This window comes from Alligator mississippiensis, chromosome 3, assembly GCF_030867095.1.
Source record: "Alligator mississippiensis isolate rAllMis1 chromosome 3, rAllMis1, whole genome shotgun sequence".
Taxonomy (NCBI): domain Eukaryota; kingdom Metazoa; phylum Chordata; order Crocodylia; family Alligatoridae; genus Alligator; species Alligator mississippiensis.
The window spans coordinates 181,234,260-181,261,706 of NC_081826.1; the positions used below are offsets into that span (position 1 = coordinate 181,234,260).

Below are 27,447 nucleotides of genomic sequence, written 5' to 3' on the forward strand. Positions count from 1 at the left end.
TCTAGAATATCCTTCCACAGCCCTGAATTAAAGACCAAAGGAAAAAAAAAACAAAACTAAAAACATGTCAAAAGGAACAAAGCAAAATTTATACAATTTGCAAGGCCAAGAAAATTCAGAGTTCAAGCAACTACTGTGTCCATAATTCGTTCTGCTGAGTACCGATATCAGTGTCCTTTTAAATAGTATGTATGTTGCAGTGACTTTGTAAAAAAGGATGATTTGATGATGACAAATCATTAGCTTTGAAGTCACTTGTTTGTGTCTGTCTGACCACAAATTCATCAGCAGTCAAATCTAAACATATGAATATGAATAGTGTTTATTCCTTTCTGAGGAAAACAATAAACCAAATTATTTATGTAAAATCTCTTAGCTTCTAATTTATTTAAAAGTAAATCTAAAATTACTGAGGAAAGCAAGAGAGTGAAAATAAGTGCAAGCTATTCACTATGTTCCTAACACTTTAAACTACATTTATGCTTGCCCAATTGATTAGAAAAATGGGTTTTACTTCTGTCTACAATACAGTACGATAAGCCACAACTACATCATACATGGATGCATAATTTACATAAAATAAATGGAAAGACCTAATCCCCTTATACATTTATAATGATTATATTCCATCATTGAGAAGGGATGTCAGTACTCAACTATATTACTACTACAAACTACAATAGTAATAGTATGTTGTGTTCATACAGCACTTTTCATTCCAAAGAATCTCAAAGAACTTTAGAAGCTGTGAGATATATTTAAACTACATGAGCCATGGCTAAAGCTATATGGGTACACACATATATAAGTATGAGACTGAAGGTAAAGAAAAAAAGAGATCATGTATCCTACATCTCTAACGCACATGCAAGAGACAAAATCTTTCAAACGGGAACATGGTAAGCACTTTAGCAACACATTCCAACAGTACACATAATTTAAGAAAGGAACTGAGAAGCACAGTATTTGATGCAAAACATACAGGAGACTTATTTATATTCAGAATAAAGTAGGTCCGTCAGGGCACCAAAGCTAACATTACTGATGTCTGTGAAAATACAGTGGATTTCAATGACTAGACCTGTTCAGGGTCAATTTGGTGACTCATTTGAATAGAAGCACATCTTCATGTGTATTAGCTCCTAACACCACACCAAGACAATGTTTTAGCTATGAATCAAAGAATTCACTCATCTCTCCACAGTCACCCAAACTATGTACTTAAATACAGGCACACAACCAAATATATGCTTCATAGCCTCACAGAAGAATAGACTAATATCTTACTTTTTTTTTTTTTTTTTTTTTTTACACATAGTGTGAAATTTTTAAAAATGTACATACTACTCCAGCCACATATATTAAGTTCACATGCTTGGAGCCTCCAATTCATGCACAGTCTGTATATCAGACACAAACTTCAAACTCACCTTTGTGCATGCACCATTCCCCACTGTCACTCAAGCCCATTGTGAAGTCTTTGTACACCAAATAGCTGAACACTATGTACTGCAGAGGAATACAAATTCCATATCTTCCTCCATTTTAACTTTTTGATTAATATTTTTCCTTCCTTGTAATAAAGGTGTTATGAAAAGGTGATAAAAGACTGAACTATATTTCTAACACCCAGTCAACTGGCACAGGTTATGTTTACAGGGGACTAATATTGATATAACGTGACAAGAATCAGACTTCAATGGCCATTGGCAAATACTCCTTTTTAAGGGAATCAACATACAAATTCAATGTAATACCAGCTCAAAACCACCTCTATAAATTAATGGAAGCAATTAGTTGAACATGCAAACAGAGATTTCTTGGATAGAGGCCAAGAGTGAGCCCATGATAAAGGAATTGACTACTCCGTCTCTAATTGCATGTGCCACAAACTATCATATCTGAACTTCAGTGGCTGCATAATTCCATAGTCACACCCTGCTCTCAAAACAATTCTGCATTATCCTATTGCATGTCCAACACAGAGGTGACAATTGCAACCAAGCATGGTGGTCCTAGTACTTTTCATGACTAATGAATGTGTGTGTGTGTGTTACCTCTACTTGCAGTAGAATAGTATTGGTAATATTTGGGATGTGTTTAATTAACAGGTTTTTTTGTTTTATTTAAATGCCTTCTATTCCTGCAAGACAAACCCTCAAAGGTTGAAACCCTCAAAGCCATATGAAATGGTGTATATGGCATTTTACTATCTCTTTTTTTATTTTTAAAAACCCTTACTCTTAGTAATGACTGCAGAGTAACAGCTTGCTATGGTGTGCTTCAAAAGATGATAAAAGTATTGTCAAAATGATCCTATTTTCATTGTGGACATCTATTGAACAACTTGAAAAACTATGACTTATAACAGATTTCATTGCTACTTCATGTGTAATCTGACAGCTCTTTTTAGGTGAGGAGTGGTTCCGAACAAACAGTAATCTTTCTAATTTAATTCAAGACCTCTCTCAACCTTGGCCAGCATCATAAGGTTGTTTCCGTGTGTCTTTTGCATCCTATTACCTGCACTGACTGCAAAGATTCACATGTCGATCTCTTTTCTTTGATGTTTACATTTATGCAAGGCTGGAACAGGATGCACTTGGTTCAGCTCACATGTTTCAGTAGCCAGATGAACACTAAGTTAAGTGTTACCAACATTTGTGCATAATACTGTTCGGTCTATGTCCTTACTAGCGAATCACACAACGCATAGGGTAAATTCAGTGTTATAGAAACAATAAGGACTGCTGCTTGAAGATATTCAGTCATTTTCCATGCATCAGCCATCTTAAATTACTCTCTCAAGGTCTTGTAAGATTGGTTTTACTTTATGACCAAAATTTACAAATACATTTTTTTAAATATATTCTTGGCAGCTAAGTTACATTTCATGCAGGTTCTTAAGGAAGCTCTTTTGCTTTTCTAAACATATGTATATGTCCATCCTTCTTCATGGAAAAAGTGCCTTCTGGGTTGATCCTCATTTCATTATATCATTCCAGAAATAACTGGGTTTCTAATTAGTCAACCAGTTAACTGTTCAATTTATCTTCATTTTGTAGCTAGATACCTTCATGCCTTGATGGTTGATTTCTTGTAAATGGAAAAAAACCTTGTACACCTTTCTTAAGTGATATTCAGATATGGATCACAGTATTCTTGAAATTTTTCAATGACTGTCTAGTATTGGCAGAACAGGACTACTTAATGAGTAACTGCTACTTATATAATTTCAGGACAGGTTCCTTATATAAATATATATTTTTTTTGTATCATGTTGTGAAATTAAAACTCAATTAACAGTGTCACAGGGCACTTAGGTGCCCTGCTCCTAAAGAGGGGAAACTGCCGGGGAAAGAGCCCTAGCAGGGAATAAGGAGCCCAGCTGTGGGTTGCCAGGGCAACCAGGAGGTCAGCTGACTGAAAGGGGCAGGGCCTGGCTCCTATATAAATCACAGGCAGGAGGCCAGAGGCAGTTCCCTGCCAGCAGCCAGAGAGGCAGGAGCTCCCTAAGCCAGGATGCAGGAAGAAGCCTGACTACAGGTGCAGCTTATGGCAGCTCTAAGATGCTTGAGCAACGTTGTTATAGCCAGGTGGCTTATGTTTCAGTTATAGCCAGGAGGCTCGAGTTTGTGTTGCTGTTTGTTACACCGGTGGTTTGGGTGAGGCTATTAGGGGTTGGAGGAGGCTTCATAGGGGACCCACAGCAGTGTGGGGACCCCAGCACCAGTAAGGGCACTGCATACGGGGTACATAGACCCCAGCCCCAGAGACGGGCGGTTGAGAAGCCCTAGTGCAGGCACGGCGAGCCCCAGAAAAGGGGACAGCTTACCGGTGAGCCCCGAGAGAGGGCGGTTTGACTGAGAAGGCCCAGTGCGGCCATGGAGAGCCCCGAGAGAGGGCGGTTTGACTGAGAAGGCCCAGTGCGGCCACGGAGAGCCCCAAGAGAGGGCGGTCTGACTGAGAAGGCCCAGAGTGGGCACGGAGAGCCCCAGGAGGGGGCAGCAGTACCGAGAAGGCCCAAGAGGCGGGCGTGAGTGTAGACAGAGAGACTGAACAACGTCTATTCCAACTGCAAGGCTTGGGGTGTGGTATAAGGGGTGGTTGGAGCCACGCATAGTCCTTAAGGCTAGGGTGCCCCTGAAGCACCCATCGTAGAGTGAGACCCATGAAGAGTCCGGGAGTTCATGAGGCCAGAAGTAACCGTGTCCAAGGAGATGTGAGACAGCCTCCCTAATACACTGAAACATCAAAAACGTGGCAGGCGAGAATCTGAGGGTGCCCTTGGGCCAACTTGGCACGGGGAGGGGGCTTTGAGATCACGGTCCTCCTGTAGGACCCCGCCCGTGACAAACAGGTACACCATAAACAAATACTTCATGTAAATTGAACAAAGTTTGACTTTAATGTCAAAGATACTATTTCAAATTGCTTTTGAATAAACGCAATTACAAAGAAAACCCTAAGAATCTCACTGGGATAAGCAGCAAAGGTGGTCTATATGTAAAATAACCAGGTACTACTATAGCTGTCATGGTTGGAAGCATGTACATGTGAAATCACATAATCAGTTAGCCATTCAGATAACACCCAATCCATAGCCATGAAGTGAAGTTTTGCACACACACACACATTGATAAACCATGTTATCCTGAAACAAAGTGCAATCAAACAGACATCTATGTCTTTTGTCCCAGGATAAATCCTAAATGTTTCCAGGATAAGAGGCAGTAACATTTTGCCCCGAGATACTGCAAAGTATCTCTATAGTTATCCCAGGATTGCAACATTGAACCAATGGTAGAAAAGCAGCACCGCAGTCAGCTGCTGACTAAGCCCTGGTTAGAATGGTGATTAATGTATATGCTGATCCCAGGATATTTTTATTCCAGGACAAACATAGGCATAACTTATCCAAGGCCAAATGCAACACCAATTTCTAGCCCTAGTCATACTCCTAAATACCTATTCATCCTTCTCCTAGACAGGAAGACAGGACAAGCTGTCTTTCAACTGGTTCTATAGCATTACTGGGGACATAGGATGGAAAAAGAAAGGAAAGGTGGCCTTACAACAAGCTATCAAATCAGGAAGGTATAAGGAAGCAGTTTTAAAGAAGCAGCAGCTTTGTTTTACCATGGCTTTCTTTTAGAAGAGAGAAACCTTGTGGAATTTCATTGTTAGCCTCAAAAGTGAATGAGTGACCATCACTACATTGAGGAGTGGCTACTCTACAGTTGTAGCCTTTCCTTCTTTCCTTCCAAATACAAGCTATCTGAAATTAACTTTCCAAAAAAAAAAAAATCTGTGTGCATTATACTATATGATACTGTTCAAAAAATGTTATACAATCATTTAATTAACAAAATTGACCATAATGCATTTGTACAAAGGCAGGATACAGTGTTCAGATTGAACACTATTTCCTTAATGTTTGTGATTAATTCTGTGACCCTTACACAGCAGTGACATACTTTATATAGAATATACAGTTTATACTGCATTAAATTGTAGTGTACACACACTATGCAATGTCTGCAGCGAACTTCCCTACAATTTACACAAGACTGATATTTTTCCCCATATATAGGAGCACACTAACAGAAAGATTTATTCAATATCCTCTCCATTCTCTCATTCAAAAAACAGAATTCTTCTGCCTTTAACAATTATGTGGAACAAGAATGAAGTCATTTTGAATGATTTTAAAAAGACTAAAGGATACTGTGTACATAAATAAACTCAACAAGCTAAAAAAAAACTACACAACCAACTTCTGGAGAGTTAAAATGGGGTCATTTCTTAGTACATAATAATATTTTCCTTTGTTTCCCCCTCCTAAAAATTAATACTTTATAGATCTGAAACATGAAAATCTGGGATTATATGGACAAAATATTTCTTCTGCTTGATTATTCAAAATTAATAATTCCCTTTAAATTAGTACTGCTTTAAAATATACGATTCCTTGATAGTTTAAATGTCTCAATCTTTCTTAAATGTTAGAGTAAAAACATTCTTAAACAGCTTATAAGAAACAGAGGAATACTGTTTTTCTATATTATTCTGTTAGGTTTAGATTACATTATGTAAGAAAGGTGGTTTATGTCAACACTACTTTTTTTAAATAACCTATTTTGCATTTTGGGGGAAATGTTCACCCAATTATTTAATATTTCATCTTCAGTATTAAAAGCTGCTGATTATCCCTGAACTGTATTCATTCAAGGATATGTAAAGCGATTAGTTTGGATCTCTTTCCAGTTGTTGACTGGAACAGTTTTGAAGCTTTTGTTCCTCACAGGTAGAGCTATTTTGTTTTTCTATACATCTCAGCTGTAGAATAAGGTTATTTAGAGTCTAACCTGAAATGCTACAACCTCTGGCCCGCCCTTCAGCCCTTCCATTGCAAAGGTCTCCAGGTGCAGTTTGGGTAGCTGCAGGGTGAAGTCATTCCTGGTTGCCGCAGTCCGTGACAGCGAGATCTGATCTCTGACCTAAAGGGAAAAAAAACAGCATCAATGGTAATTCCCCTTCAGACACATTAACTGGGATGAACTGGGTCCCCTTGAGCCCACTGAGTGGACTTGCATTGATCGCTGGACCTGAAATCCATGAATAAATTTAGGACTAATTGATTTTTCGTTGCAAATAAATCTCTAATTCAGAGTGCTAGGAGAGAATGCTAAGAAGAAAAAGCATCCTCCTCTGGACTGAAATGAGAAAGAAAGAAGAGTCACCATGGGCTTTAGACCAACTCACCTACACATTTTAGATTCATCCCTTCTAAAAAAAACTAATCAAAGGAATACAAAATGTAATAATTGTTTGTTATCCCAAAACTATGAACCATTATGATAACAAAGTACTGTGCAGCAACCCAGGAAAAAAGAAAGATAAATTGATTTTGACTGCTGCAGAGAGATATTTTTACATCATAATCAGGTTCAGCTACTACAAATTCAATTGAACTCTAGAACAAAATTTAAAATCTTTCCTAAAACCAAACCAAAATCTACCTGCGGAGGATTTTTCCTTCTGTTAATTGCACTGCCTGTTAGATTTCATACTGCAGATTCACAAAAGAATACATACCAGTACTGGTCATATTTGTTGCGTTCCTTTCTAAACAAGATATGGAGAGAAAACTGGTAGTATTTTCACAAACTCTAGATAATTTGATTTTTTTTAAGTATTCCAGAAAGGTAAAAATAATAATAATAATAATAATAATTTTTTTTAAAAATTACACTATAAATGTGAAAGTTCTACTTATTTATGTCGACAAATGAAACCATATGCAGTTGGTATCACACTGCCACCTACTGGTTAAGCAAGAACGTTTTCTTAATTCATTATATAAAATAATGTTCTATGTGGATGATAAAAACACAAGTAAAATTTTCAGCAATATAAACATGTGAAATATTTTTCCTCTTTAATCCTCCAAATACACTATTGTTTCACATCAGGACAAATATTTTGATTATCAATTTAAAGTATGCTTTGCCTCCAGCTAACACAAGTACATAGTGTGGAGTGTATTTATTATTAGATCACAAACACATACCATATATTTGTGTTATATATTGTATACACTGTTATATTTTTATTCATTGCATTTTATATAAAAGGCAGTTATTAATATGTTTTTCTTAGAGCAGTAATAGATTTACTTCTTGAGTATATGTAATATCTATATATAATAACATACATATATACTAAGAATTAGGGACATAAGTTATATTTGTTAAAAACAATAATGTATCACATCAGAAGAATCACTGAACTTTACTTTTATAGCAAGGCATAGTTTTGAAAGGGAATACAGAAACTACTGAATAATGAAGCACATATACTATTTACTAACAATACTTACAAAGATAAATTTAGGCAGCTTCTCTTACTCAGAGCTCAGCCTATCCAAAATATCATATCAACCCTAAATTCAAACCACTCAAACTGATTTTAAGTCCTAGATAATATTTTTTTCTTCTATTCAACCACTTGCAAAATTGCTTTTTTTTTTTAATGCTGTTGATTACGTGGGTGAATGTATCTCAAACAACATCACAGCATTTTGAATCTAGACTGATTGAACAAGTGTGCATGAGTAAATGTACAGAGGACCAGAGATGTGTTATTTTTAATTCCCTCCCAAAGTCTATGGGAATAGGGAGCCTTACATTTCCCAGGTTGACCTAAAGAATTCCTGTCAATACCTGCGACTGCCAAACATATGCACTATAATGCAATTTTTATAACAGAGTAGGTCTTCCACACATTTTTTTTTTCCACACACAGTGCACTAGGTTTAGGATATACAGTCCTGCGGAACAAACATTCTCCAGGGTCTTCTGTCAGTATGTGTAATTCTGGTCAGATGTTAACCTTGTTTAATATAACACAAACACATTATTTTAAATATATATTTGATTTAAATTTTTATAGCGTATATATGCCATGTTTTCAGGCTCTCTGTGTTGCCAATATGCACACAGATAAAAGAAAACATTAATGTGGATTAAGGTACTAAGAATTTATCAACATCAAACCACCAGTGTTTTGCCTTCTACCCTTCTGAACCATAGTCAATAGATCTAAATATTTTACTGCACCCTGGCCAATTCATTGTTTGATGTTTAAAAACTCACCCAGAATCAAAGAAAATTTATTAAATTTGAGCCCCCAAATGAGATACTATTAGCTTTGAAAGTCAAGTTTAACTGCGATATTGATGATTCTCTTTTTTCTGTGACAAAACTCACAAGGGAAATCCCTGATGTCAAAGTACAAAACCAGATTGCTAATACTAGGGGGAAAAAAACAATGTATAAGCAATGTAGGTATAATGCACATATAGTACAGACAGTGGAGGTCCTTTTAACCCTATTAATATTAGGCTATGTTTCACCACTGCGGCCTGACACTCACTGGACAATAAAGCTAGTTATATGTTTTTTAAATCTATTAAATGTAAATCATTAATATTACAGCCATAAAAAGTAATATAACAGCTTACATGTATGATTTCTGATACTAAGATTACAAATCAAAATATCTCATTCAAAAAATAGATCTAAAAAGATATCTCATTTTCAATCTGCTTGTATAAGGAGAATGTTTTGTTTAGATAACATGTTAATACCTTTCCTTTCCAAGGAGTTGAAAGCTGTCTATATTGTATTTGTGATGGTTAAATGGCAATGCAGAGGACTGTACTCCTTTATTTATTACAGGACAGATGCTATGCAAACATCTTTAACAATAAAACTAGTGCAAACTTTCAACTAACCACCTATTACAAGGTATGACAGTGCGCGTGCATGTGTGTGCATGCGTACGTGTGTGTGCGTGTCCAAATAAATATTTATTTGGCCTATATATAATCTGACTCACTTCTCTTTCAACATTTTAAATTATAAGTAAAAAATATTTACAGTGTCATTCAGAACATTGGGGGAGGTTTTTCTCCCCCCTGAGAGAGTGCTAAAATGATGGAGAAAGTGATTGTTTTGTCTTGCTAGGAAGACTGCAAAAAGAAACAACATTTCAGAAAAGGATAAATTTAGGGATAAAATTGTAAGGCTGATAGAGAAATTTGTAAAACGAAGATTTTTTTACTGAAATATTATGAAAGTGGAAAGGGTAATTATACTATTTAATTTTGTATAGCCTCTTGCATAGTACAAATATCACAGACCACTTCCCAATTAGACAGGATCTACATACAAAGCTTAAATTAAGATGTTTTGTCTGATAAAACTACAGCAATAAGCCCCAAATACCATAATTCTCTTCCCTTTAAACACACACACACACACACAAAGCATAGTGCTGGACGAGACCTGAAGGTCTATCCCCAAAAGGTATATTAAAAGGACTAAAAATGCATAAGGCTGCTTTTATTGTACTACACTGGGAAAAAGAATTGAGAAAGTAATTTTTCTCTTGATTTCTCCCTATAGTCATTTGTAGCTCAGACTCTGGGTATGTTTCTAGTTCTAACAAACAAGTGTCTTTGGTCTAGATCTTGAAAGTTAAGCAGGCTTATAAAACCATAAGTAAAGAATAACATCAGCACAACAGGTAAATTAAGAACACATTAAGTTTTGCAGGATCAGGGCCTTTCAGTAGCAAAAAAACTGACTTAAATATAACACACAGTTTAAGGAAAATAAAAAGTCCTCCAAAACAGTTTGAAACAATTGAACAATGATTTATGACAGTCTGATTAACTTTTAAATTATCTGGGTTAGTAAGGGGGGAAAAGTCAGTAAGTGTCATAACTAATCAATTGAAAAATCAAGAAACTCTGGATGAATTCATATCAAAATTATACTGAGACAAATTGAAATTAATGGTTTGGATTGGTGCTGAAATGGGATACAGGGTTCAATACCTTCATGTCTAAAATTAGAAGTTAAAATTCTGTGTTGCTCACATGTGGAATAATTTTCACTGTATCCTAATTACCCTTCTAGTTCCTATTTACTGCTCACACTCTTGTCCCATCCCCCTCCCCACCCTCTACCCCCAAATGCATAATTTGGTATAATAGGCTATACCTTTCTCAACAGAGACAAAGGACTGGAATATGTGGATTTTCAAGTGAAGACGAAGGTGCACTTGCCTATCTGCCTGCTTTGGTCAACGACTGTTCATTAAGTAACCCAATCTTTGGAAAACCCAATGTTTTTAATCTCTTATTTTCAGCCTAATTCTTCCACATTTGCTTATGCAGGGACAATGGGACTACTCATATTAGTAAGTGCTACTAAGCAGGCAACCAGCAGAACCACATTCTTTGTAAATCAGTACTAAATTCATATATCACGTTTAAATGTAATACCACTGTGTTGTAAATCTCCTTGTTCTCTATTTTGTATAGCTCTTAACAGCATATTACACATGGTACACACACAGGAAGAGGGAAACCACAGTGGCAACACTATGAAAATATGATCCTCCAAGATCAAAACGGTTATAGTACTCAGCAGACAGAAAGCAACGGGTATGTATTATGGAAGGACATCCCAAAATGTTTCATATTGCATCATTGCGTATTCTGTATATGGTGAACAACTGACAAAATTTTTAGAAACTTTTTAAGAACAGAAAGAAGGCAGCTAGAACAAAAACAACCTTTCATCCCTAGCCACAATCATATGGTTAATCTACCTGCACAGGAGATGCCGATAACTCCAAGAGTAAAGAGAGACGTGCAAGGGAGAAGTGGATTTCATGAAAAGTGGCTACTGTATTGAACAGTGAAGAATATAAGGGCTCTGCACGCATCTTATGCATAAATCTTCTTAACAAAAGCTTGTTTATTTAGCAAACAGATCACAACACTCGCAAATTCGGCACACGTGCCTACAATTCAAAATATTTTATTTATAAAAAATTTTAAACTGTAGGCATGTGTGCAGAATCTGCTAGTTTATATATACAATTTGAGAAATAACATATGATCATAGCACTAAAGAGTTTCTTGGGCACAGTTAAAATTATGTGAATGTTATTTTTGACATTTCTTAACTTTTGCATGCTTGTTCTATATCATTTCCTTATTATACTATATCAGACTAAAAGATCAAAAGTGAATATACATGAAGTTATCTGCTGGTAACATTAGTTCTCTGAGTAGGCTGTCAGTATATATTCACATTTCTAAGAATATTCACGAGCTCTTAGTACTGAATTGAAGACATCTAGAAAGCAGTGATTACAATGGGGCTACACGGCACAATTCCAGCTTAGGTCCTTTCCATTTTATCTGAATTCACACAATTCAAAGAAGTGAAGTAAGTGGATACGAAATACAGACTGTTTCTGAATTTGTTTTGATGAGACTGTGCAATAGGCTAGATAGCAAGGAAGCAAATATTTAGGAAAAAATCACATCTGTGTTTAATGACCTAATATCTTTTGTTAGTAGGTGAGGTAATCAGTTGTTTTGTTTGACTTGCAAAATTGCAAGTTATTCATTTTGGAAGGAGGGAATATCGGTACTTTTATATTTGACAAATAAATATACTTAGAAAGTAAATAACATCATATATGTTTCATGTTGAATTTCATAAAAGCTTCAGGGATTTTGGTTGGTTTCCAACCTCACCCTCAAATAGGGAATACCATAACTGCTCCAAAGGCCATGTCAGTCTTTCATCTAAAATCCATCTTCTACAGATTAAAGTTTCTGTGGCAATAGAGATCAGTAATCATCCTAATATAGGGTGAATTAAACAAAATTTTGAATATTTTTGAAAGATGTGATTTGGCAAGAGAGACACAACTCTATATATGTCAGGTCTATTACAAGCAAAATTTATAAATTATGCTGTTACTCCTAATCAAAGAATTGCTTTGCCTTTGCCCTTTGCTTAGACTGTCATGAAAATAGTTAAAATCTTCAGCAGAAAAGGGCCCTCCGTGGTCTTTCCAAGAGTACCTGGCATGTCTCAACTATCTTTCTGCTCCTCTGAATCTTCATCATCACAGGAGTCACAGAACGTTCCACAGATATTAGGACAGTGAAACAGCCACTGAGAAGAGTGTAGGAGGTCTCTCCTCAAGACTAGGGGCAGAACTTGCATATAAACCAGTATAAGTGATTGGAAACCAGTCTAAACCCATAGTGCACATAGACTGGTTTCAAAATGGCCAAACCTGGTTTAAGATAGACCCGGACGGATGTAGTATCAGACTCAACTGATGTAGGTTAAACCGGTCTATTCAACTTCTGTCCCAGAGCCAAGGGACTTTCCTAAATTATCATAGCCCACATAGATCACTCAGATCAGAAACACAGCACAAAGTACAGAAATGCCAGCCTAGCAGATGTGAAGGAGATAACCAGCATGACACAGGGTTCTTTACTGCAGAGTTTACAGAGATGTCTTCACAGAGTATTTCAAGACAGAAGCATGTCAGACTGAGATCAACACTGGGACTCAATCTAGTCAAGCTGTACAAAAGCACAGAGCCTAATACAATCCAGAAAAAAAATAAGGGAGCATCTACACATACATTTTAATGTGCATTAGCCTATTTTATGCAAATTAAAGCATCACAAAAAACCTATATGCTTGCACTAATGTGCCTTTTTCTAGTACAGCATTTCTCAACCCATGGGTTGTGACCCAAAAGTGGATAGCAAGAATATATGAAAGGGTTGCAAACAAACTTTAAAAATGGATCAAGAAACTTTAAAGGAGAAAATAATGGGAAACCATGGCTTTTCCTTTGCAGGCTGGCAGAGTTCGAGCCTGCAAGGGGCTGCTTGGGGCCCCCCATGTCCTACACTCCCCTGCCCCCACCACCCCACACACCAGTGGCCTAGGGTCTGGGGGTAGCAAGTCAGGAGCGAGGGGCACTAGTACAGGACTGGCCATCGAATTTACTGACCACTATTCTAGTACCTCACAATCAAGGTACTAAATTTAACGCACTTTAGCAAAAGCACATTAATAAATGTGTAGATGCACCCTAAAAGACCAAAAAACAAAGTGCACTAAAATGCAAGAAATCTTAATTAGACTAAACATGCATACAGTGATACAGTGTAAGAAGAGAGAAGAAAAGTTTTCTGAGCTCACTGCCACAGTTACATGGATATTTATCACATATACAGCACAGAAGTGTCTGAGATCCTCCTGTAAACCCTCACAAAATGAAGAAGCTGCCAGACAACCTAAGGACAGTCTATTTCTGGTTATTGGGTGGAGGTTCAGGGAAAAAGGTTAGTTGGAGATGCATGTAGAGATCCTGAAGCAGAGCCACAATGACAATGTTCAGGGGAAAATTATAGTCATTTACATCTTAAAAAGTGCTCTTTAGTATCTTTTAAATAGCACTGTTTCCAAATGGACATTTGAAACATGTACTTGACTTAATTGATAACCTGTTAAAAACTGTTGTATATTATACACATTAAAGGGCTTATTTTTATGTTGTTGCTATGCACAATCTATTTTTCCAAATCCATATTTATTTACAATACAACATTAAAGCAAAATTTAGAAGTTTTTATTTAAGCAACGTGAATTGCTGGATAAACAGCAGTTGTGTGATGAGACATGGCTCATATAAACTGATGGATTTTTTTAAAGGCCAGTTAAAAACTCGAGGATTAACTGTCAGACTAGAACAGCACAATCTGAATTTTAGGAGTAGTATCCAGGCTTCTATATACTACTACGTTTAAAAAAAAAAATCCATGCTCAGTTGGAGAGATGTTAATTTGATCCAGAGCCTCTTTAGCAAACACTAACCATTGTGCCAAAGCTCTGCTGTAGTTGTACGATGTGCACTATATGTCCCCTATGAATGGATTTCAATGACCTTGGGCTGGAAATGAACCCACGTCTGGAGAAAATAATGGCTAATGCATGAACTAATTCCACAGTCCTCCACACAAGGAGATTTCCTTACTTATGGCAAACTATGCAAAAATCTTTAGACTTCCAAAAGACAGATGAGCTCTGGAATTAATTTTTAGATAAGTCTAAACTAAAAACAGTTAAGCACATGGATATGACATTCTGCAATGTCTTATCTTTAGTTTGTCAAGGTTTTTAAATCCCTCTTGAGCTGGAGTACCATTTTTAGCTTGGCTAGGTCAGAATGACACTGAACAATATGAGTGATGACACACTAGACAGCTATATGGACAGAGTTGTCATCAGCAAGCCAGCTGTGCTAACACCTGTATGTCCTGCACAACTGATCTTTAGGAACAAGGATCAAGGAAGTCAGATTACTAGAAAAAAACTAAAATGTCATTCATTAAAAGTCATTAACAAAATATTAAAATGAGGGAGGAAAAGGGAGGGAGAAGAAAACTGTTTTTCATATATAACATTTTTATCAAGCTGACAGTCTAGCTTGTTACATATTATAATGCCTTAGAGAAGCTATTTAAAATCATAAAATGTTAAACTGTTTCCTTTGTAAATTGTTTGCTCCTTTGCACATGCATTCTTGTTTGCTTAGGTTTGCGTATGTGACAGATTAACATCACTAGAGATTAAAGAACAGGAACTGTGCATGCAATAGCAGCATGTTCCCTTCCACCCAGCCCTCCTTTCTCTCTCTGTCTGCCAATTAGTGTCTCAATACTACATGAAGAAAATTACCCCTATGGGTGAAACAAATATAGGGCAAAATTTTCGAATCTGAATGGCTAAAATTCAGCACTCAAATCAGTATTTTTACTACTAAATAGTATGACTGATGTTTAGAAGTCCTGAACACTCACAGATCCCATTAAAGCCAGGACGAAACAGGTTTGCTAAGCGCCCATTTTATTTACGAGCCCAAATAGGGTATCTAACTTTAGACATTAAAGCTTGGCCTTTGTTTATAGGGCTGATATAAACGCTTAGACTTTCCACTAAGACTACCAGTTTATGCCATTTACAATGGGTGTTTTTATCCCAGTGGATACTAGCAGCTAGATTGTAAACCAATTTTCTACACATCCTAAACCTATCATCATAAAGTAATGAATGCTGTCACTTGGACCAAATCTAATGATACCCCACAGTTACTAATTATATAATAACACAGTTATCCACAGTTACTAATATTTAGGGTTACCATGTTTCCAGTTCCAAAAAAAAACCAGGGCACCTAGATTCATAGATGTTAGGGTCGGAAGGGACCACAATAGATCATCGAGTCCGACCCCCTGCATAAGCAGGAAAGAGTCCTGGGTCTAGATGACCCCAGCTACATACTCATCTAACCTCCTCTTGAAGACCCCCAGGTTAGGGGAGAGCACCACCTCCCTTGGGAGCCCGTTCCAGACCCTGGCCACTCGAACTGTGAAGAAGTTCTTCCTAATGTCCAGTCTAAATCTGCTCTCTGCTAGCTTGTGGCCATTGTTTCTTGTAACCCCCGGGGATGCCTTGGTGAATAAATCCTCACCAATTCCCTTCTGTGCCCCCGTGATGAACTTATAGGCAGCCACAAGGTTGCCTCTCAACCTTCTCTTGCAGAGGCTGAAAAGGTCCAGTTTCTCTAGTCTCTCCTCGTAGGGCTTGGTCTGCAGGCCCTTAACCATACGAGTGGCCCTTCTCTGGACCCTCTCCAGGTTATCTGCATCCTTCTTGAAGTGTGGTGCCCAGAATTGCACGCAGTACTCCAACTGCGTTCTGACCAGCACCCGATAGAGGGGAAGTATCACCTCCTTGGACCTATTCGTCATGCACCTGCTGATGCATGATAAAGTGCCATTGGCTTTTTTGATGGCTTCGTCACTCTGCCGACTCATGTTCATCTTGGAGTCCACTAGGACTCCAAGATCCCTTTTCACCTCTGTGCCACCCAGCAGGTCATTTCCTAGGCTGTAGGTGTGCTGGACATTTTTCCTCCCTAGGTGCAGCACTTTGCATTTCTCCTTGTTGAACTGCATTCTGTTGGTTTCTGCCCATATGTCCAACCTGTCCAGGTCTGCCTGCAGCTGTTCCCTGCCCTCCGGCTTGTCCACATCTCCCCATAGCTTTGTGTCATCTGCAAACTTGGACAGAGTACATTTCACTCCCTCGTCCAAGTCACTGATGAAGACATTAAAGAGTATCGGTCCAAGGACCGAGCCCTGCGGGACCCCACTGCCCACACCCTTCCAGGTCGAAACCGACCCATCTACCACGACTCTCTGGGTGTGACCCTCCAGCCAATTCGCCACCCACCGGACTGTGTAGTCATCCAAGTCACAGCCTCTTAACTTGTTCACCAGTATGGGGTGGGATAACGTATCGAAGGCCTTCCTGAAGTCTAAGTATATGACATCCACCCCTCCTCCTGTGTCCAGGCGTTTCGTAACCTGGTCATAAAAAGAGACTAGATTGGTCAGGCACGATCTGCCTGCCACGAACCCGTGCTGGTTTCCCCTCAGCATAATTTGTCCTGCCGGGCTCTCACAGATGTGAGCCTTGATAATTTTTTCAAAGACTTTGCCAAGGATGGAGGTGAGACTGACTGGCCTATAGTTGCCTGGGTCCTCCTTCCTCCCCTTTTTGAAAATGGGGACCACGTTGGCCCTTTTCCAGTCCTCCGGGACTTGGCCTTTTTGGGGGGGGAGGGGGGGATGACGGACGGACAGGACATTTGGACATTTCAAACTGTTATAGTAAATAGCAAGTGTTATTGCCGCAGAAATTAAATGTAAAACAAAAATAAAGTCACAGCTCCCTGGCCCTACTGGTGCCCCTCACTCCCAACCCATAGTCCCCCACCCCCCTGGACTATGCTGATGTCCCTCACTCCCAATCCACACCCCCTCTTACTGGTAACCCTTGTACTATACTGGCACCCCTTACTCCCTACTTGCAACCCCCTGGCACTGCTAGTGCCCTGCACTCCTGATCCATGCCCCCCAGCCCTGCCTGTGCCCTCACTCCAACCCCACAGCCCCCTGCTCTGCCTAGCTCTGTTGGAAGGGGCTCCTAGATGTTCCTGTTCCAACTATGCCAGAGCAAAGTGGCTGTGGTGGCTCTAGCTCATGTGGGTAGCTGAGGAGCAAGTCCAGCCCCAGTGCAGGCTGAAGGGAGGAACAGTGGAGGCCTGTGGCGCTCCTTAATCTGGGCTGGGGCTCCCATGCTGTGCCAGGTGGCCTAGCCATACCCCCACCCCCAGCCAGTGTCTCCCAGCTGCCCTGACACCAGCCCTAGAGCAGCCAGCCCAGCCACACAGCTCCCCACTTCCCTCAAAGGGCTCCCCTGATCCTGTTCCCCCCACAAGAGAAGCAGGCTTCTCCCCTTTGTCCCCCCTGCTCTGCCAGAGCCCCAGCACTGGCAGGCACCCACTCCCTCTCACACATCCATTCCCCTCCATACAACCCTGCCACATGCACACACACACAGAGCCCACCTTTCAGTCTCCAAGCCCTGGCCCTCCAACCTCCACTCTGTATAGATTTACCTGCATCCAGCTGCCAGGGCTGCTCCCACCATCCTGCTTGGCCGCATGCCAGCCACATGCGTGCACACGCGGATTAACATGGGGCGCCCTGCCTTCAATCACCCCAAGCAGGCTCCTTGCAGGCTAGAGATTCATAGATGTTAGGGTCGAAAGGGACCTCAATAGATTGAGTCCGATCCCCTGCATAGGCAGGAAAGAGTGCTGGGTTCAGATGACCTCAGCCAGATGCCTATCTAACCTCCTCTTGAAGACCCCCAGGGTAGGGGAGAGCACCACCTCCCTTGGGAGCCCATTCCAGACCTTGGCCACTCTAACTGTGAAGAAGTTCTTCCTAATGTCTAGTCTAAATCAGCTCTCTGCTAGCTTACGGCCATTATTTCTTGTGACACCCGGGGGCGCCTTGGTGAATAAAACCTCACCAATTCCCTTCTGTGCCCCCGTGATGAACTTATAGGCAGCCACAAGGTCGCCTCTCAACCTTCTCTTGCGGAGGCTGAAGACCTCCAGGTGCCCCAGTCTCTCCTCGTAGGGCTTGGCCTGCAAGCCCATAACCATACGAGTGGCCCTTCTCTGGACCCTCTCCAGGTTATCCACATCCCTCTTGAAGTGTGGCACCCAAAACTGCACGCAGTATTCCAACTGTGGTCTGACCAGCGCCCGATAGAGGGGAAGTATCACCTCCTTGGTTCTGTTTGCATGCCTCTGCTAATGCATGATAAAGTGCAGTTAGCTTTGCTGATGACTTCGTCACACTGACGACTCATGCTCATCTTGGAGTCCACTAGGACTCCGAGATCCCTTTCCAGTTCTGTTCTACCAAGCAGGTCATTTCCTAGGCAATAGGTATGCTGGACATTTTTCCTCCCTAGGTGCAGCACTTTGCATTTCTCCTTGTTAAATCGCATTATATTGTTTTCTGCCCATTTGTCCAACCTGTCCAGGTCTCCCTGTAGTTGTTTCCTGCCCTCCGGTGTGTCCACTTCTCCCCACAGTTTTGTATCATCCGTAAACTTGGACAGAGTACACTTCACTCCCTCATCCAAGTCACAGATGAAGACATTGAAGAGTATAGGTCCAAGGACCGAGCCCGGCGGGACCCCACTGCCCACGTCCTTCCAGGTCGATATCGACCCATCCACCACCACTCTCTGGGTATGACTCTCTGGCCAATTTGCCACTCACCAGACTGTGTAAAAATCCAAGTCACAGCCTCTTAATTTGTTCACCAGTATAGTAAACTTACTAATGGTATAGTATAGTATGGTATGGTACCCTACTAATATTGTCTATTCTTAAAGCAATCCATAGGCCCACCTTACCACCCTCCTATTCTGTTGCATCAGTTGTGGGTTGAATTTTTAATAAATGCTTTAAAGCTAAATTATTTTAATATTGACAAGTAGTGCATGAATGTTCTGAGGGATAAAAAGTCAATTCAGAACTTCCAACTGCTTTTAGGCTCCCCATTCTACTTCATAAGAACTGAGACTCAACTGTTGTTGTTTAGACATTTAGGGCACCTATACGCATGCCAGACATCTGCTCCAATGCATGCTAATTAGCACATTCCAGCAGCCTCCACATCACATGTATTCAGTGTCCCTGCACTTCAAAATGGCAGTGGGGGTGTTTTAACTAAAGCTCATTGAATGAACTTTAGTTAAAGCACCCCACCACCATTTTGAAGTGCGGGACACTAAACACATGCAACGCTGTGGGCACCGTAATTAGAGATGCTCTAATTAAAATGTCTCCCCCCACCCCCCCTTACCCTGGAGCACATGTAAAGACTGGGAGTCATTGCTCTTCAAGGAGAGCAAGAAACGGGCTTAAGGGAGAAGAGAAAATGGCCACTTACTGCCTGTTGGGTGCTTTTAGGTCATTTTGAAATACCAGGTTTGATCTTGCATACTTTCATAGATTCATAGATTGTAGAGTTGGAAGGGACCACAAAGGATCATTGTGCCCGACCCCCTGCCCCTGGCAGGAAAGAGGACCGAGGTCAGATGACCCCAGCCAAGTGAATATCGAGCCTCCTCTTGAAGACCTCCAAGTTAGGTGATAGGGCCACCTCTCTTGGAAGCCCATTCAAAATTCTGGCCACCCTTACTGTAAAAGATTTCTTCCTAATGTCTAACCTGAATCAACACTCTACTAGTTTGCACCCATTATTCCTAGTTAGTCCTATGGGTGCTCTGGTAAATAGCACTTTTCCAATTCCCTGTTGTCCCCCCTTGATAAACTTATAGGCAGCTACAAGGTCTCCCCTCAGCTGTCTCTTGTGAAGGCTGAGGAGATCCAGATCCCTCAACCTCCCCTCATAGGGTCATTCATGGAGGCCACTAATCATGCAAGTGGCCCTCCTCTGAACCCTCTCCAGAGTCTCTGTGTCCCTCTTTAAGTGCAGCGCCCAAAACTGGACATAGTACTCCAACTCTGGCCTGACCAATGCCACATAGAGGTGGAGCATCACCTTCCTCAATCTGCTGGTCATGCATCTGCTAATACATGACAGGGTGCGATTGGCCTTGTTGATGGCCTCATTACACTGCCAGCTCATGTTCCTCTTGGAGTCAACTATAACTCCAAGATCCCTTTCAGCTGCTGAGCTGCTGAGGAGGTCTTCCCCCAACCAATAGGTGTGCTGGGGACTCCTCCCTAGGTGGAGTACCTTACATTTATCTTTGGTTCACTTACACCTCTAACTTAGAGAAATAAATGAGCACAAGAAAGAGGATGGAAAAAAAGGTAAGTTCCATGAAAAAAATAGGATGGGGCTTCTGAGCCTAAGAACTGCAGTTTGGAATGGTATTGCTTCAAACTGCATATCATATTGTTTCAAACTGAAAGAAGTGGGGACCCAGTCCAGTTTGAGGATGAGGGTGATACTGCATATTTTCACACTTATAAATAGTGCTGCTGAGCTGCATTTTAGTTTGTATCACCCAATAAGTCTCTAAGGACTAAGCCTCATGCACAACTATTTGAGAGAGACTTTTTGAAAGAAGAAGTTAAGCAGGTGGTTGGGTGTCCACAGTATGGGGAGTCACAACAGCAAAAGGACTCTAAGGTGTAACTACTGATTAGTATGCAGTTAGCAGCTATGTGGGCTGGCTTAAAGGAGGATCTGTGGTTGAATGCCAGTTGTACACACTGGAGAAGTGGCCTGCCAATTAGCAGCAAAAGAGAATTAGGAAAGTAGGTAAGTAAGGAAGGGAAATGATATAAGAGAAAATGCTCGTCCAAGTACTCAAAGATGGAATGAAACTTACATTGGAGGACTACTTTGATCTCTGAACTACCACTATTCCTAAAATGCCAGTTTAAGCAGGACAACTGGGTTTTTCTGTTCACAGATGCTGGAACTTTGCAGGGAGATGTTAAATGATTTCTGCTATCTCCATGTCACAGGTGCCACTTGTAAACCCACCTTGAATATAGGAGCTAGCTTCTATGGGCAAAAGAACGTACGGCCTGGGCTCATGCAGCAATTGCTTGCCTTGTATTAGATGATTAATAAAGCCCAAGCCCAGGCAGGGGGCAAGTTTCAGAACCTGCATAGATAGTATTAACTTCTATAAGAGTAGGACAGAGTACACTGCTGGCAAACAAAGTTCACTGGGGATTGAATGGTTAAGAGAACAGGCGGAACACATGCCATTTTATGGCTATGGGCTCATTCATTGGGATGAACTCCCCTGGCAGTATTCTGAACATGTGGAAGTCTGGAGAGCTGGGATTTTTATGGAGACTGCAGAGAAGGGAGTTTCAACAATCAAGAGGTGATATGAAGGCAAAGAAAAGAATTTCAGCAGATATGGACCTGAGCTATTTCTCTGACTGGTAATAATATTATGTAACTAACTAGATTCATAATATTTATAAAGCTAACTAGTAAAAGGCACAGGCTTAATGTTTGTCATAAACTTGCTATTGAATAATGACATTTAGAGGGAATTACTCATCACATGGTTTGTCAACAAATATAATGCGCAGATTTATCCTAAAATTACTTCAAACCTTATTTTGAGTGGGAAGTATTTGAGCATTTTTCAATTTTTTTTTCATAATATAATTAAAATACATTATAGTTAAATTTTTTAAACTTTTTTTTTGCCAAAGGGTCACCTAGTTTTAATTGGAAATATGGTATGCTAAAAATAACACACAAGAAAAATAAATTCTGATACTGCTTCCTACACTTTGGATTTTCACAGTGTTAATTTCAGCTATGAAAAAATAAGACAAATGAGGAACATTCTAGAACAATTTTTCTGATAGAAGCAGATTAAGATTTATTTCCAAAAACTGTTCTATGTTTTATACAGCTTTTTCCCCTTGAGAAATGGATTAAGTAAGTCTTGGAACAGATGCATATTTGAGCAGCTCATGTAGACATGTTGGTTGGTGTCATTGTTAAAATCAGAAGTTTCATTATTACTATGAAATGTTAAATAGTACACTCAACCCTAAAAATTCAAAATTGGACTCAGAAGTCATAAATTAGCTTGAAAAGCATGAGATTTTTTTAAATAAGTACATTTTTTTTTAGTTGCCTCCTGGGTTGTGCATTTAGTGTATTTTTATATTGCATTTTCAAAATTTTCTTTATAGCCACATAAGCTAAGAATGTGTAAGTTGGCAACATTTGTACCTTAGCAATTTTTCTCATTCTTCTATTTTATTTTAGTATTGCAGGCAATAGGATCATCCTTGTTATGGACCAAAGCCTAATTTTGCTATCCCACAAGACAGCTGCTATCCTGTACAAGTCAAATTAATTTCAATGCATGAAACATAAAAGAATCTCCTCCAAATTCTGGGTACTCTTACTAAATAATTAAAAAGGCTCTAATCCAACAAAGATGCAACTAGAGCCAGCCCACATTAATCCACAAATAAACCAGTATACAAAACTGACAATTACCTCAACTATAACCTATATCTCCACCCTCAAAATAATTAGCCATCCTGTTGGAGAATGGACAGACAACTGCACCTCAAGGCAAACATCAACATGCCAAAAGAACGAGTCTTCTATATGAACAGCCTGTTGTAGCTGTTATAGTCCATGAAATGTCTGAGATGCAAGGCTTTTTTGTGTTATCTTTTATTGGACCTATTGTAAAGTAGAGATGTTGGACAAGCTCTCAGACATCAGGTGTCTTTCAAGTCTGAAACAGGTTTCACACAAAAATCTTGGCCTGTTCTTCTAATACAGCATTTGAAAAGAGACTGCCCCAGCTTGGAGGAGAATGATAAAGGTCCTCTTTGGTGCATCAAAGATTTCTCTAGTAAATAAAATCTCCCAGTGTACACTGAAAAACTAGGACTCAGAAGGAATGCAGCATTATGAATTAATTTTCACAAGATTCTATATGGAATTTAGATGTGGGTTCCAACAACTTTTATTAGTGGCTCCACTATTAATGGACTATCCTACCAGGCTTGCAGGCAGTCAATTACTCACAATTTAAAGCCTGAATAAAGAATAGTGCAATTGCCTGCAACATGCTCAGCCAATGCTTCTGGCCTCAGGGCCCATGCCCATCCCATCCTGAAGAAAAACTTTGGATACCTGGAACGTATGGCTTTCTATGGACTCTTCATATCAAAAGAAGGAACTTTTAAACTTGTTATTGCATATGATGGTTTCATAGGTCAGTTTGCAAACAATTAATATTTCCATGACTCAGAGGTTTCTGTTTGATGCAGGGGTAATATAAGGGATTTGTGGTAGTGAAAGGAGGTCTGAAAACCCAAGAGTTTTGGGCCAATGTGAAATAATGATCAATCAAAATCCTAGGGTTGGAAATGACCTTAAGAGTCATGTACCCCCTTAATCTTCCTTCCTTCAAACAAAGCATACCCAGTTCTTCCAACCTTTCCTTATACAGCTTGTATTCTAACCCACCCCCACCCCTTTTATCAACTTTGTTGCTCACCTTTGGTTCCTCTCCAAATTATCTATATTAGTGTTGTCCAACTGGTGGCCAGTGGGCCACGTAAGGTCTGTGAGGGGTTAACTTCTGGTCCCCAGGTTCCCACCTCGCCACAACTCCCCTAAATGCTCTGGCTGCAAAACAGCTGGAGTCTCTGAACTCTACCTCCCTCCTCTGGCATCTGACTTAGAAACTTGTCCCAGGGGTTGGTGCAGCATGGCACAGAGTGATCAGCAGGGATCCTGGTTTTCTGTTTTCCATGGAAAAAACAGAGAAAACCACAGATTTCCCTTTTTTATCAGAGAAAACACAGCTTTCTCCTTTTAGCAGAGAAATCCACGGATTCCCTGTTTTTGCAAACAGCTTTGTAGCCTGGTTGAGCTCCAGCCTGTAAAAGCTGTTCACCATCTACAAGATCCTTTTCCTGTACCCCAGTCATTAGTTAAATAAAATAAATAAAATAGCACTGGATCCAGAACAGATTCCTTTGAGACCATCTCCTGCCATTCTGATATTGATCTATTTGTAGTTACCCTTTACTTGCAGTTATTCAGCCAATTATGTATCCATCTACAAATAATGCTACCTAGTCCACATTCTTCCAGTTTAATTATGAGGAGATTATATATGACTGTATCAAAAACCCTTACTCTAGTCCACTGCTTTCTCCTCATTCACCAAAACAACTATCCTATCAAATAAGCAAATCAAGTTAGTTTGGCATCATTTGATATTAAATCCAGACTAGCAGTTTGTGATAGTCAGTTATTCCTCCAGATATTTACCAATCAATTGCTTTATAATTTGCTTTGGTAACTTCTCAGGTATTGAAGTTGACTAGTACTTTTTGATAAGCCAACTTCTCTTCTCTAGAGGAGGTGCCTTTGGAAGGACCATGAAGAACAGGCCTTTCTGGCCAGTTGTATAAAAGCACAGCTGTCCCAACTATGGTGGAGTCTCTATTGGAGAAATAGGAAGAAACCTTTTTTGGCATACTGACTGTTGCAATTAGCTCTTTTGTGGGTAATCTGTTTACATATAAGTCTGGTAAGAGGCCCTCAATCCCTTCTCAGACAGTTTGTATTGGTGTTTGGAATCCCTTAGTACATGGCTTTTACAGTGAAGAATTTGTAACTTTCTATTATTCCCATTTTGTGCCCACTCAGGTTCTTTAGGTAAATCATAGTTGCTATGTTGGTTGACTATTAACATATGGTTTTACAGAATGATTATTTAGAAGTGGAACTGGAAGCCTGGGTCAGACACATTTTCAGTAGTGTTAGTGCCTTTTTTTCCCCCTATAGATTGTGAGGTTTTGTCCTATGTACTTACATTGGTGGTGTAGGGTGGAATAGATATTAGGCAATCTTCCACTGATGAGTTTTCAATCCATCATCATAGATGTCACTTAACTTCCTAAGCACTTAGATGTCATAAACCATAGGATTAACAAATGATTCAAGCAAGTATTTTCAAGCAGAAGCCTCTAAAGAGGTCTCTCTTATAGAATTTGATTTCTGGTTTGATTCTTCTGTAGAATACCAGCAAGTCTAGTATTAACTGGCAAAGCTCAATGGACAGCACTCTTGTTGGAACTAAAATTTGGAGAGACATACCTATAATGGTATAGTGTGTGTACCACTGCTTTTGGGGTTCCCATACTAAAGGATTTCAAATAAGGATGTGGTAAAATCCATACTCTCAGTATATCTAGGATTACTGTGAACATCTCCGAAAAGACCTTAAGGCAGTCATTTTTAACTACGGTGTCACAACCATGAGATGTTTTGGAGCGTTATGGTGCCACTCAATATTAACACTGTTATGTACAGAAACACTAATATGCAATTCAGAAGATAAACCCAGAGATTTTAAAAAGCGTCAAAAAACATTAAAAAACATGTTGTAGTATTTCTGAGTTCTTCAGAATATCAGGATTGCTTTACTATTTTTCACTACTGGAGTAAAGAAATGAGTGAAATCTAAGAGCTAGCATTTCCAAGAGATGCCTTGAGTCTAAAAAAGGTTGAGAACCAGTGCCTTAAGGGCTTTATGAACAGAAGACGGAGCTAGAAGGTAGAAGTTCTTTTTCTTCAGTCACTTGGGATATTCTGTGCTCTCAACTTGGTGTCATTAGCTTTGCAGACTCTCACAAGTCAGAGCAACTACACCGGAGCGGGCCATTCTATCAGGCCCACAGGACCCCTAAAAAATTTACTAAATTAATATTTATTCACTCCCAGCAGCCTGTCAAAACTGACAGGACACAGGGGCAGTAGGACCCAGAGGGAGCCCTAAGCAGGTTTGAGCAGCTCAGGCCCGCTCACCCCCAACCAGTTCCCTGGTTTCCTGCCCCCACCCTGCTCCAGCACCACGTGGCTCCTGGCTGCATCATCAGACCTGGAAGCATGGGACCGCATTGTTATGGGGGGAGGGGAGGGTATGCAGGCTCGGGGCAGAGTGTGTGCATGCATGTGCGCATGTGTAGGCTCCGGAGCAGAGTGTGTGTGTGGGCTCTGGGACAGACTGAATGTAGGCTCAGGGGCAGAAATATAGAAATATTTTGTTTTTTGGAGAGGGGTAAAAGAAATCAAAGAATAACTCAGAAAATTGCTTTAATGGATGGACAAGCTTTATGAAATTTCTCTACTAGTAAATATCCCATTTCTTTCAATATGACCTGATTTTCCCCCAATGTGAGGGAGGACTGAGTTGCAATGAAGAATGCTGAGCTAAGGATTTTTGCTCTAAGCATATCTGTGCACTAATACCTTCAGACTCATTTGCAGGGTGTCAAAATCATCAGCAGGCCCTTCGAAGTCAAGGATGATGTCCAGGCTTGATGGGTCCTCAGGTGACTGAGGAGCCCAATTCTGGATGCACACGTTCTTCGGCAATGGGGGCATGTTGTTGCGCAGGGGAGTGGGATTCGCAGTTCCAGGTTGGTCTCCTCCTCTTCCTCCACTGCTGCTGTTCCGCCTTGGTATCAAGTCATTGGGCTTCAAAGTGACACACACCTTGGTGGACCAGGTGGCACCACGCCGAACAGTCACCAGCTTGCTCCTCCCAGCTGCTGGTGTGGATAGCTCCATGCTTGAGGGTGACCTTCAGCGTGACTTTATAGCATTTCCTTTGGGCGCTCTTTGAACGTTGGCCAATGAAGAGCTAGGAGAAGAGAATCTGGCGAGGGAGGCGGTTCTCAGACATCTGGATGCAGTGGCCCATCCATCAGAGTTGATTTCTCAAGAGCAAGACTTCGATGCTGGTGGATGCAGCTTCATGGTGGATGCTCACCTGGTCTGGTGGTCCTCCTATTTGATCCCTAGGATTTGACACAAGCACCACTGGTGAAAGCTCTTAAGGGTCTTAATATGGTGTTGGTAGACAGTTCAGGTTTCACTGTAGCAGAGGAGGGTGGTCAGCATGACAGCCTTATAAACCAGGATCTTTGTCGACTTCCAAAGGTTTCTATTTTTGAAGACACGGTGTCGCAGCTTGAAGGTAGCGGCACTGGTACAGTTGACCTAGTGGTGGACTTCATCAATGGTAGCCCGTTGAAAGAGGTGGCTGCCGA

The 27,447-nt window shown here is 40.2% G+C and overlaps 1 protein-coding gene across 5 annotated transcripts in view; it reads right to left on the bottom strand.

Annotated features, from left to right (window-relative positions):
• Positions 1-27,447, bottom strand: part of CCDC171 (coiled-coil domain containing 171) — a 356,091-nt gene that overhangs the window by 82,087 nt on the left and 246,557 nt on the right. For all 5 annotated transcript variants that reach the window (XM_059724699.1, XM_059724700.1, XM_059724702.1 and 2 more), the window contains one exon: positions 6,369-6,500. In XM_059724699.1, coding sequence (XP_059580682.1) covers positions 6,369-6,500 — 132 coding nt within the window. The remainder of the gene's footprint in view (positions 1-6,368; positions 6,501-27,447) is intronic.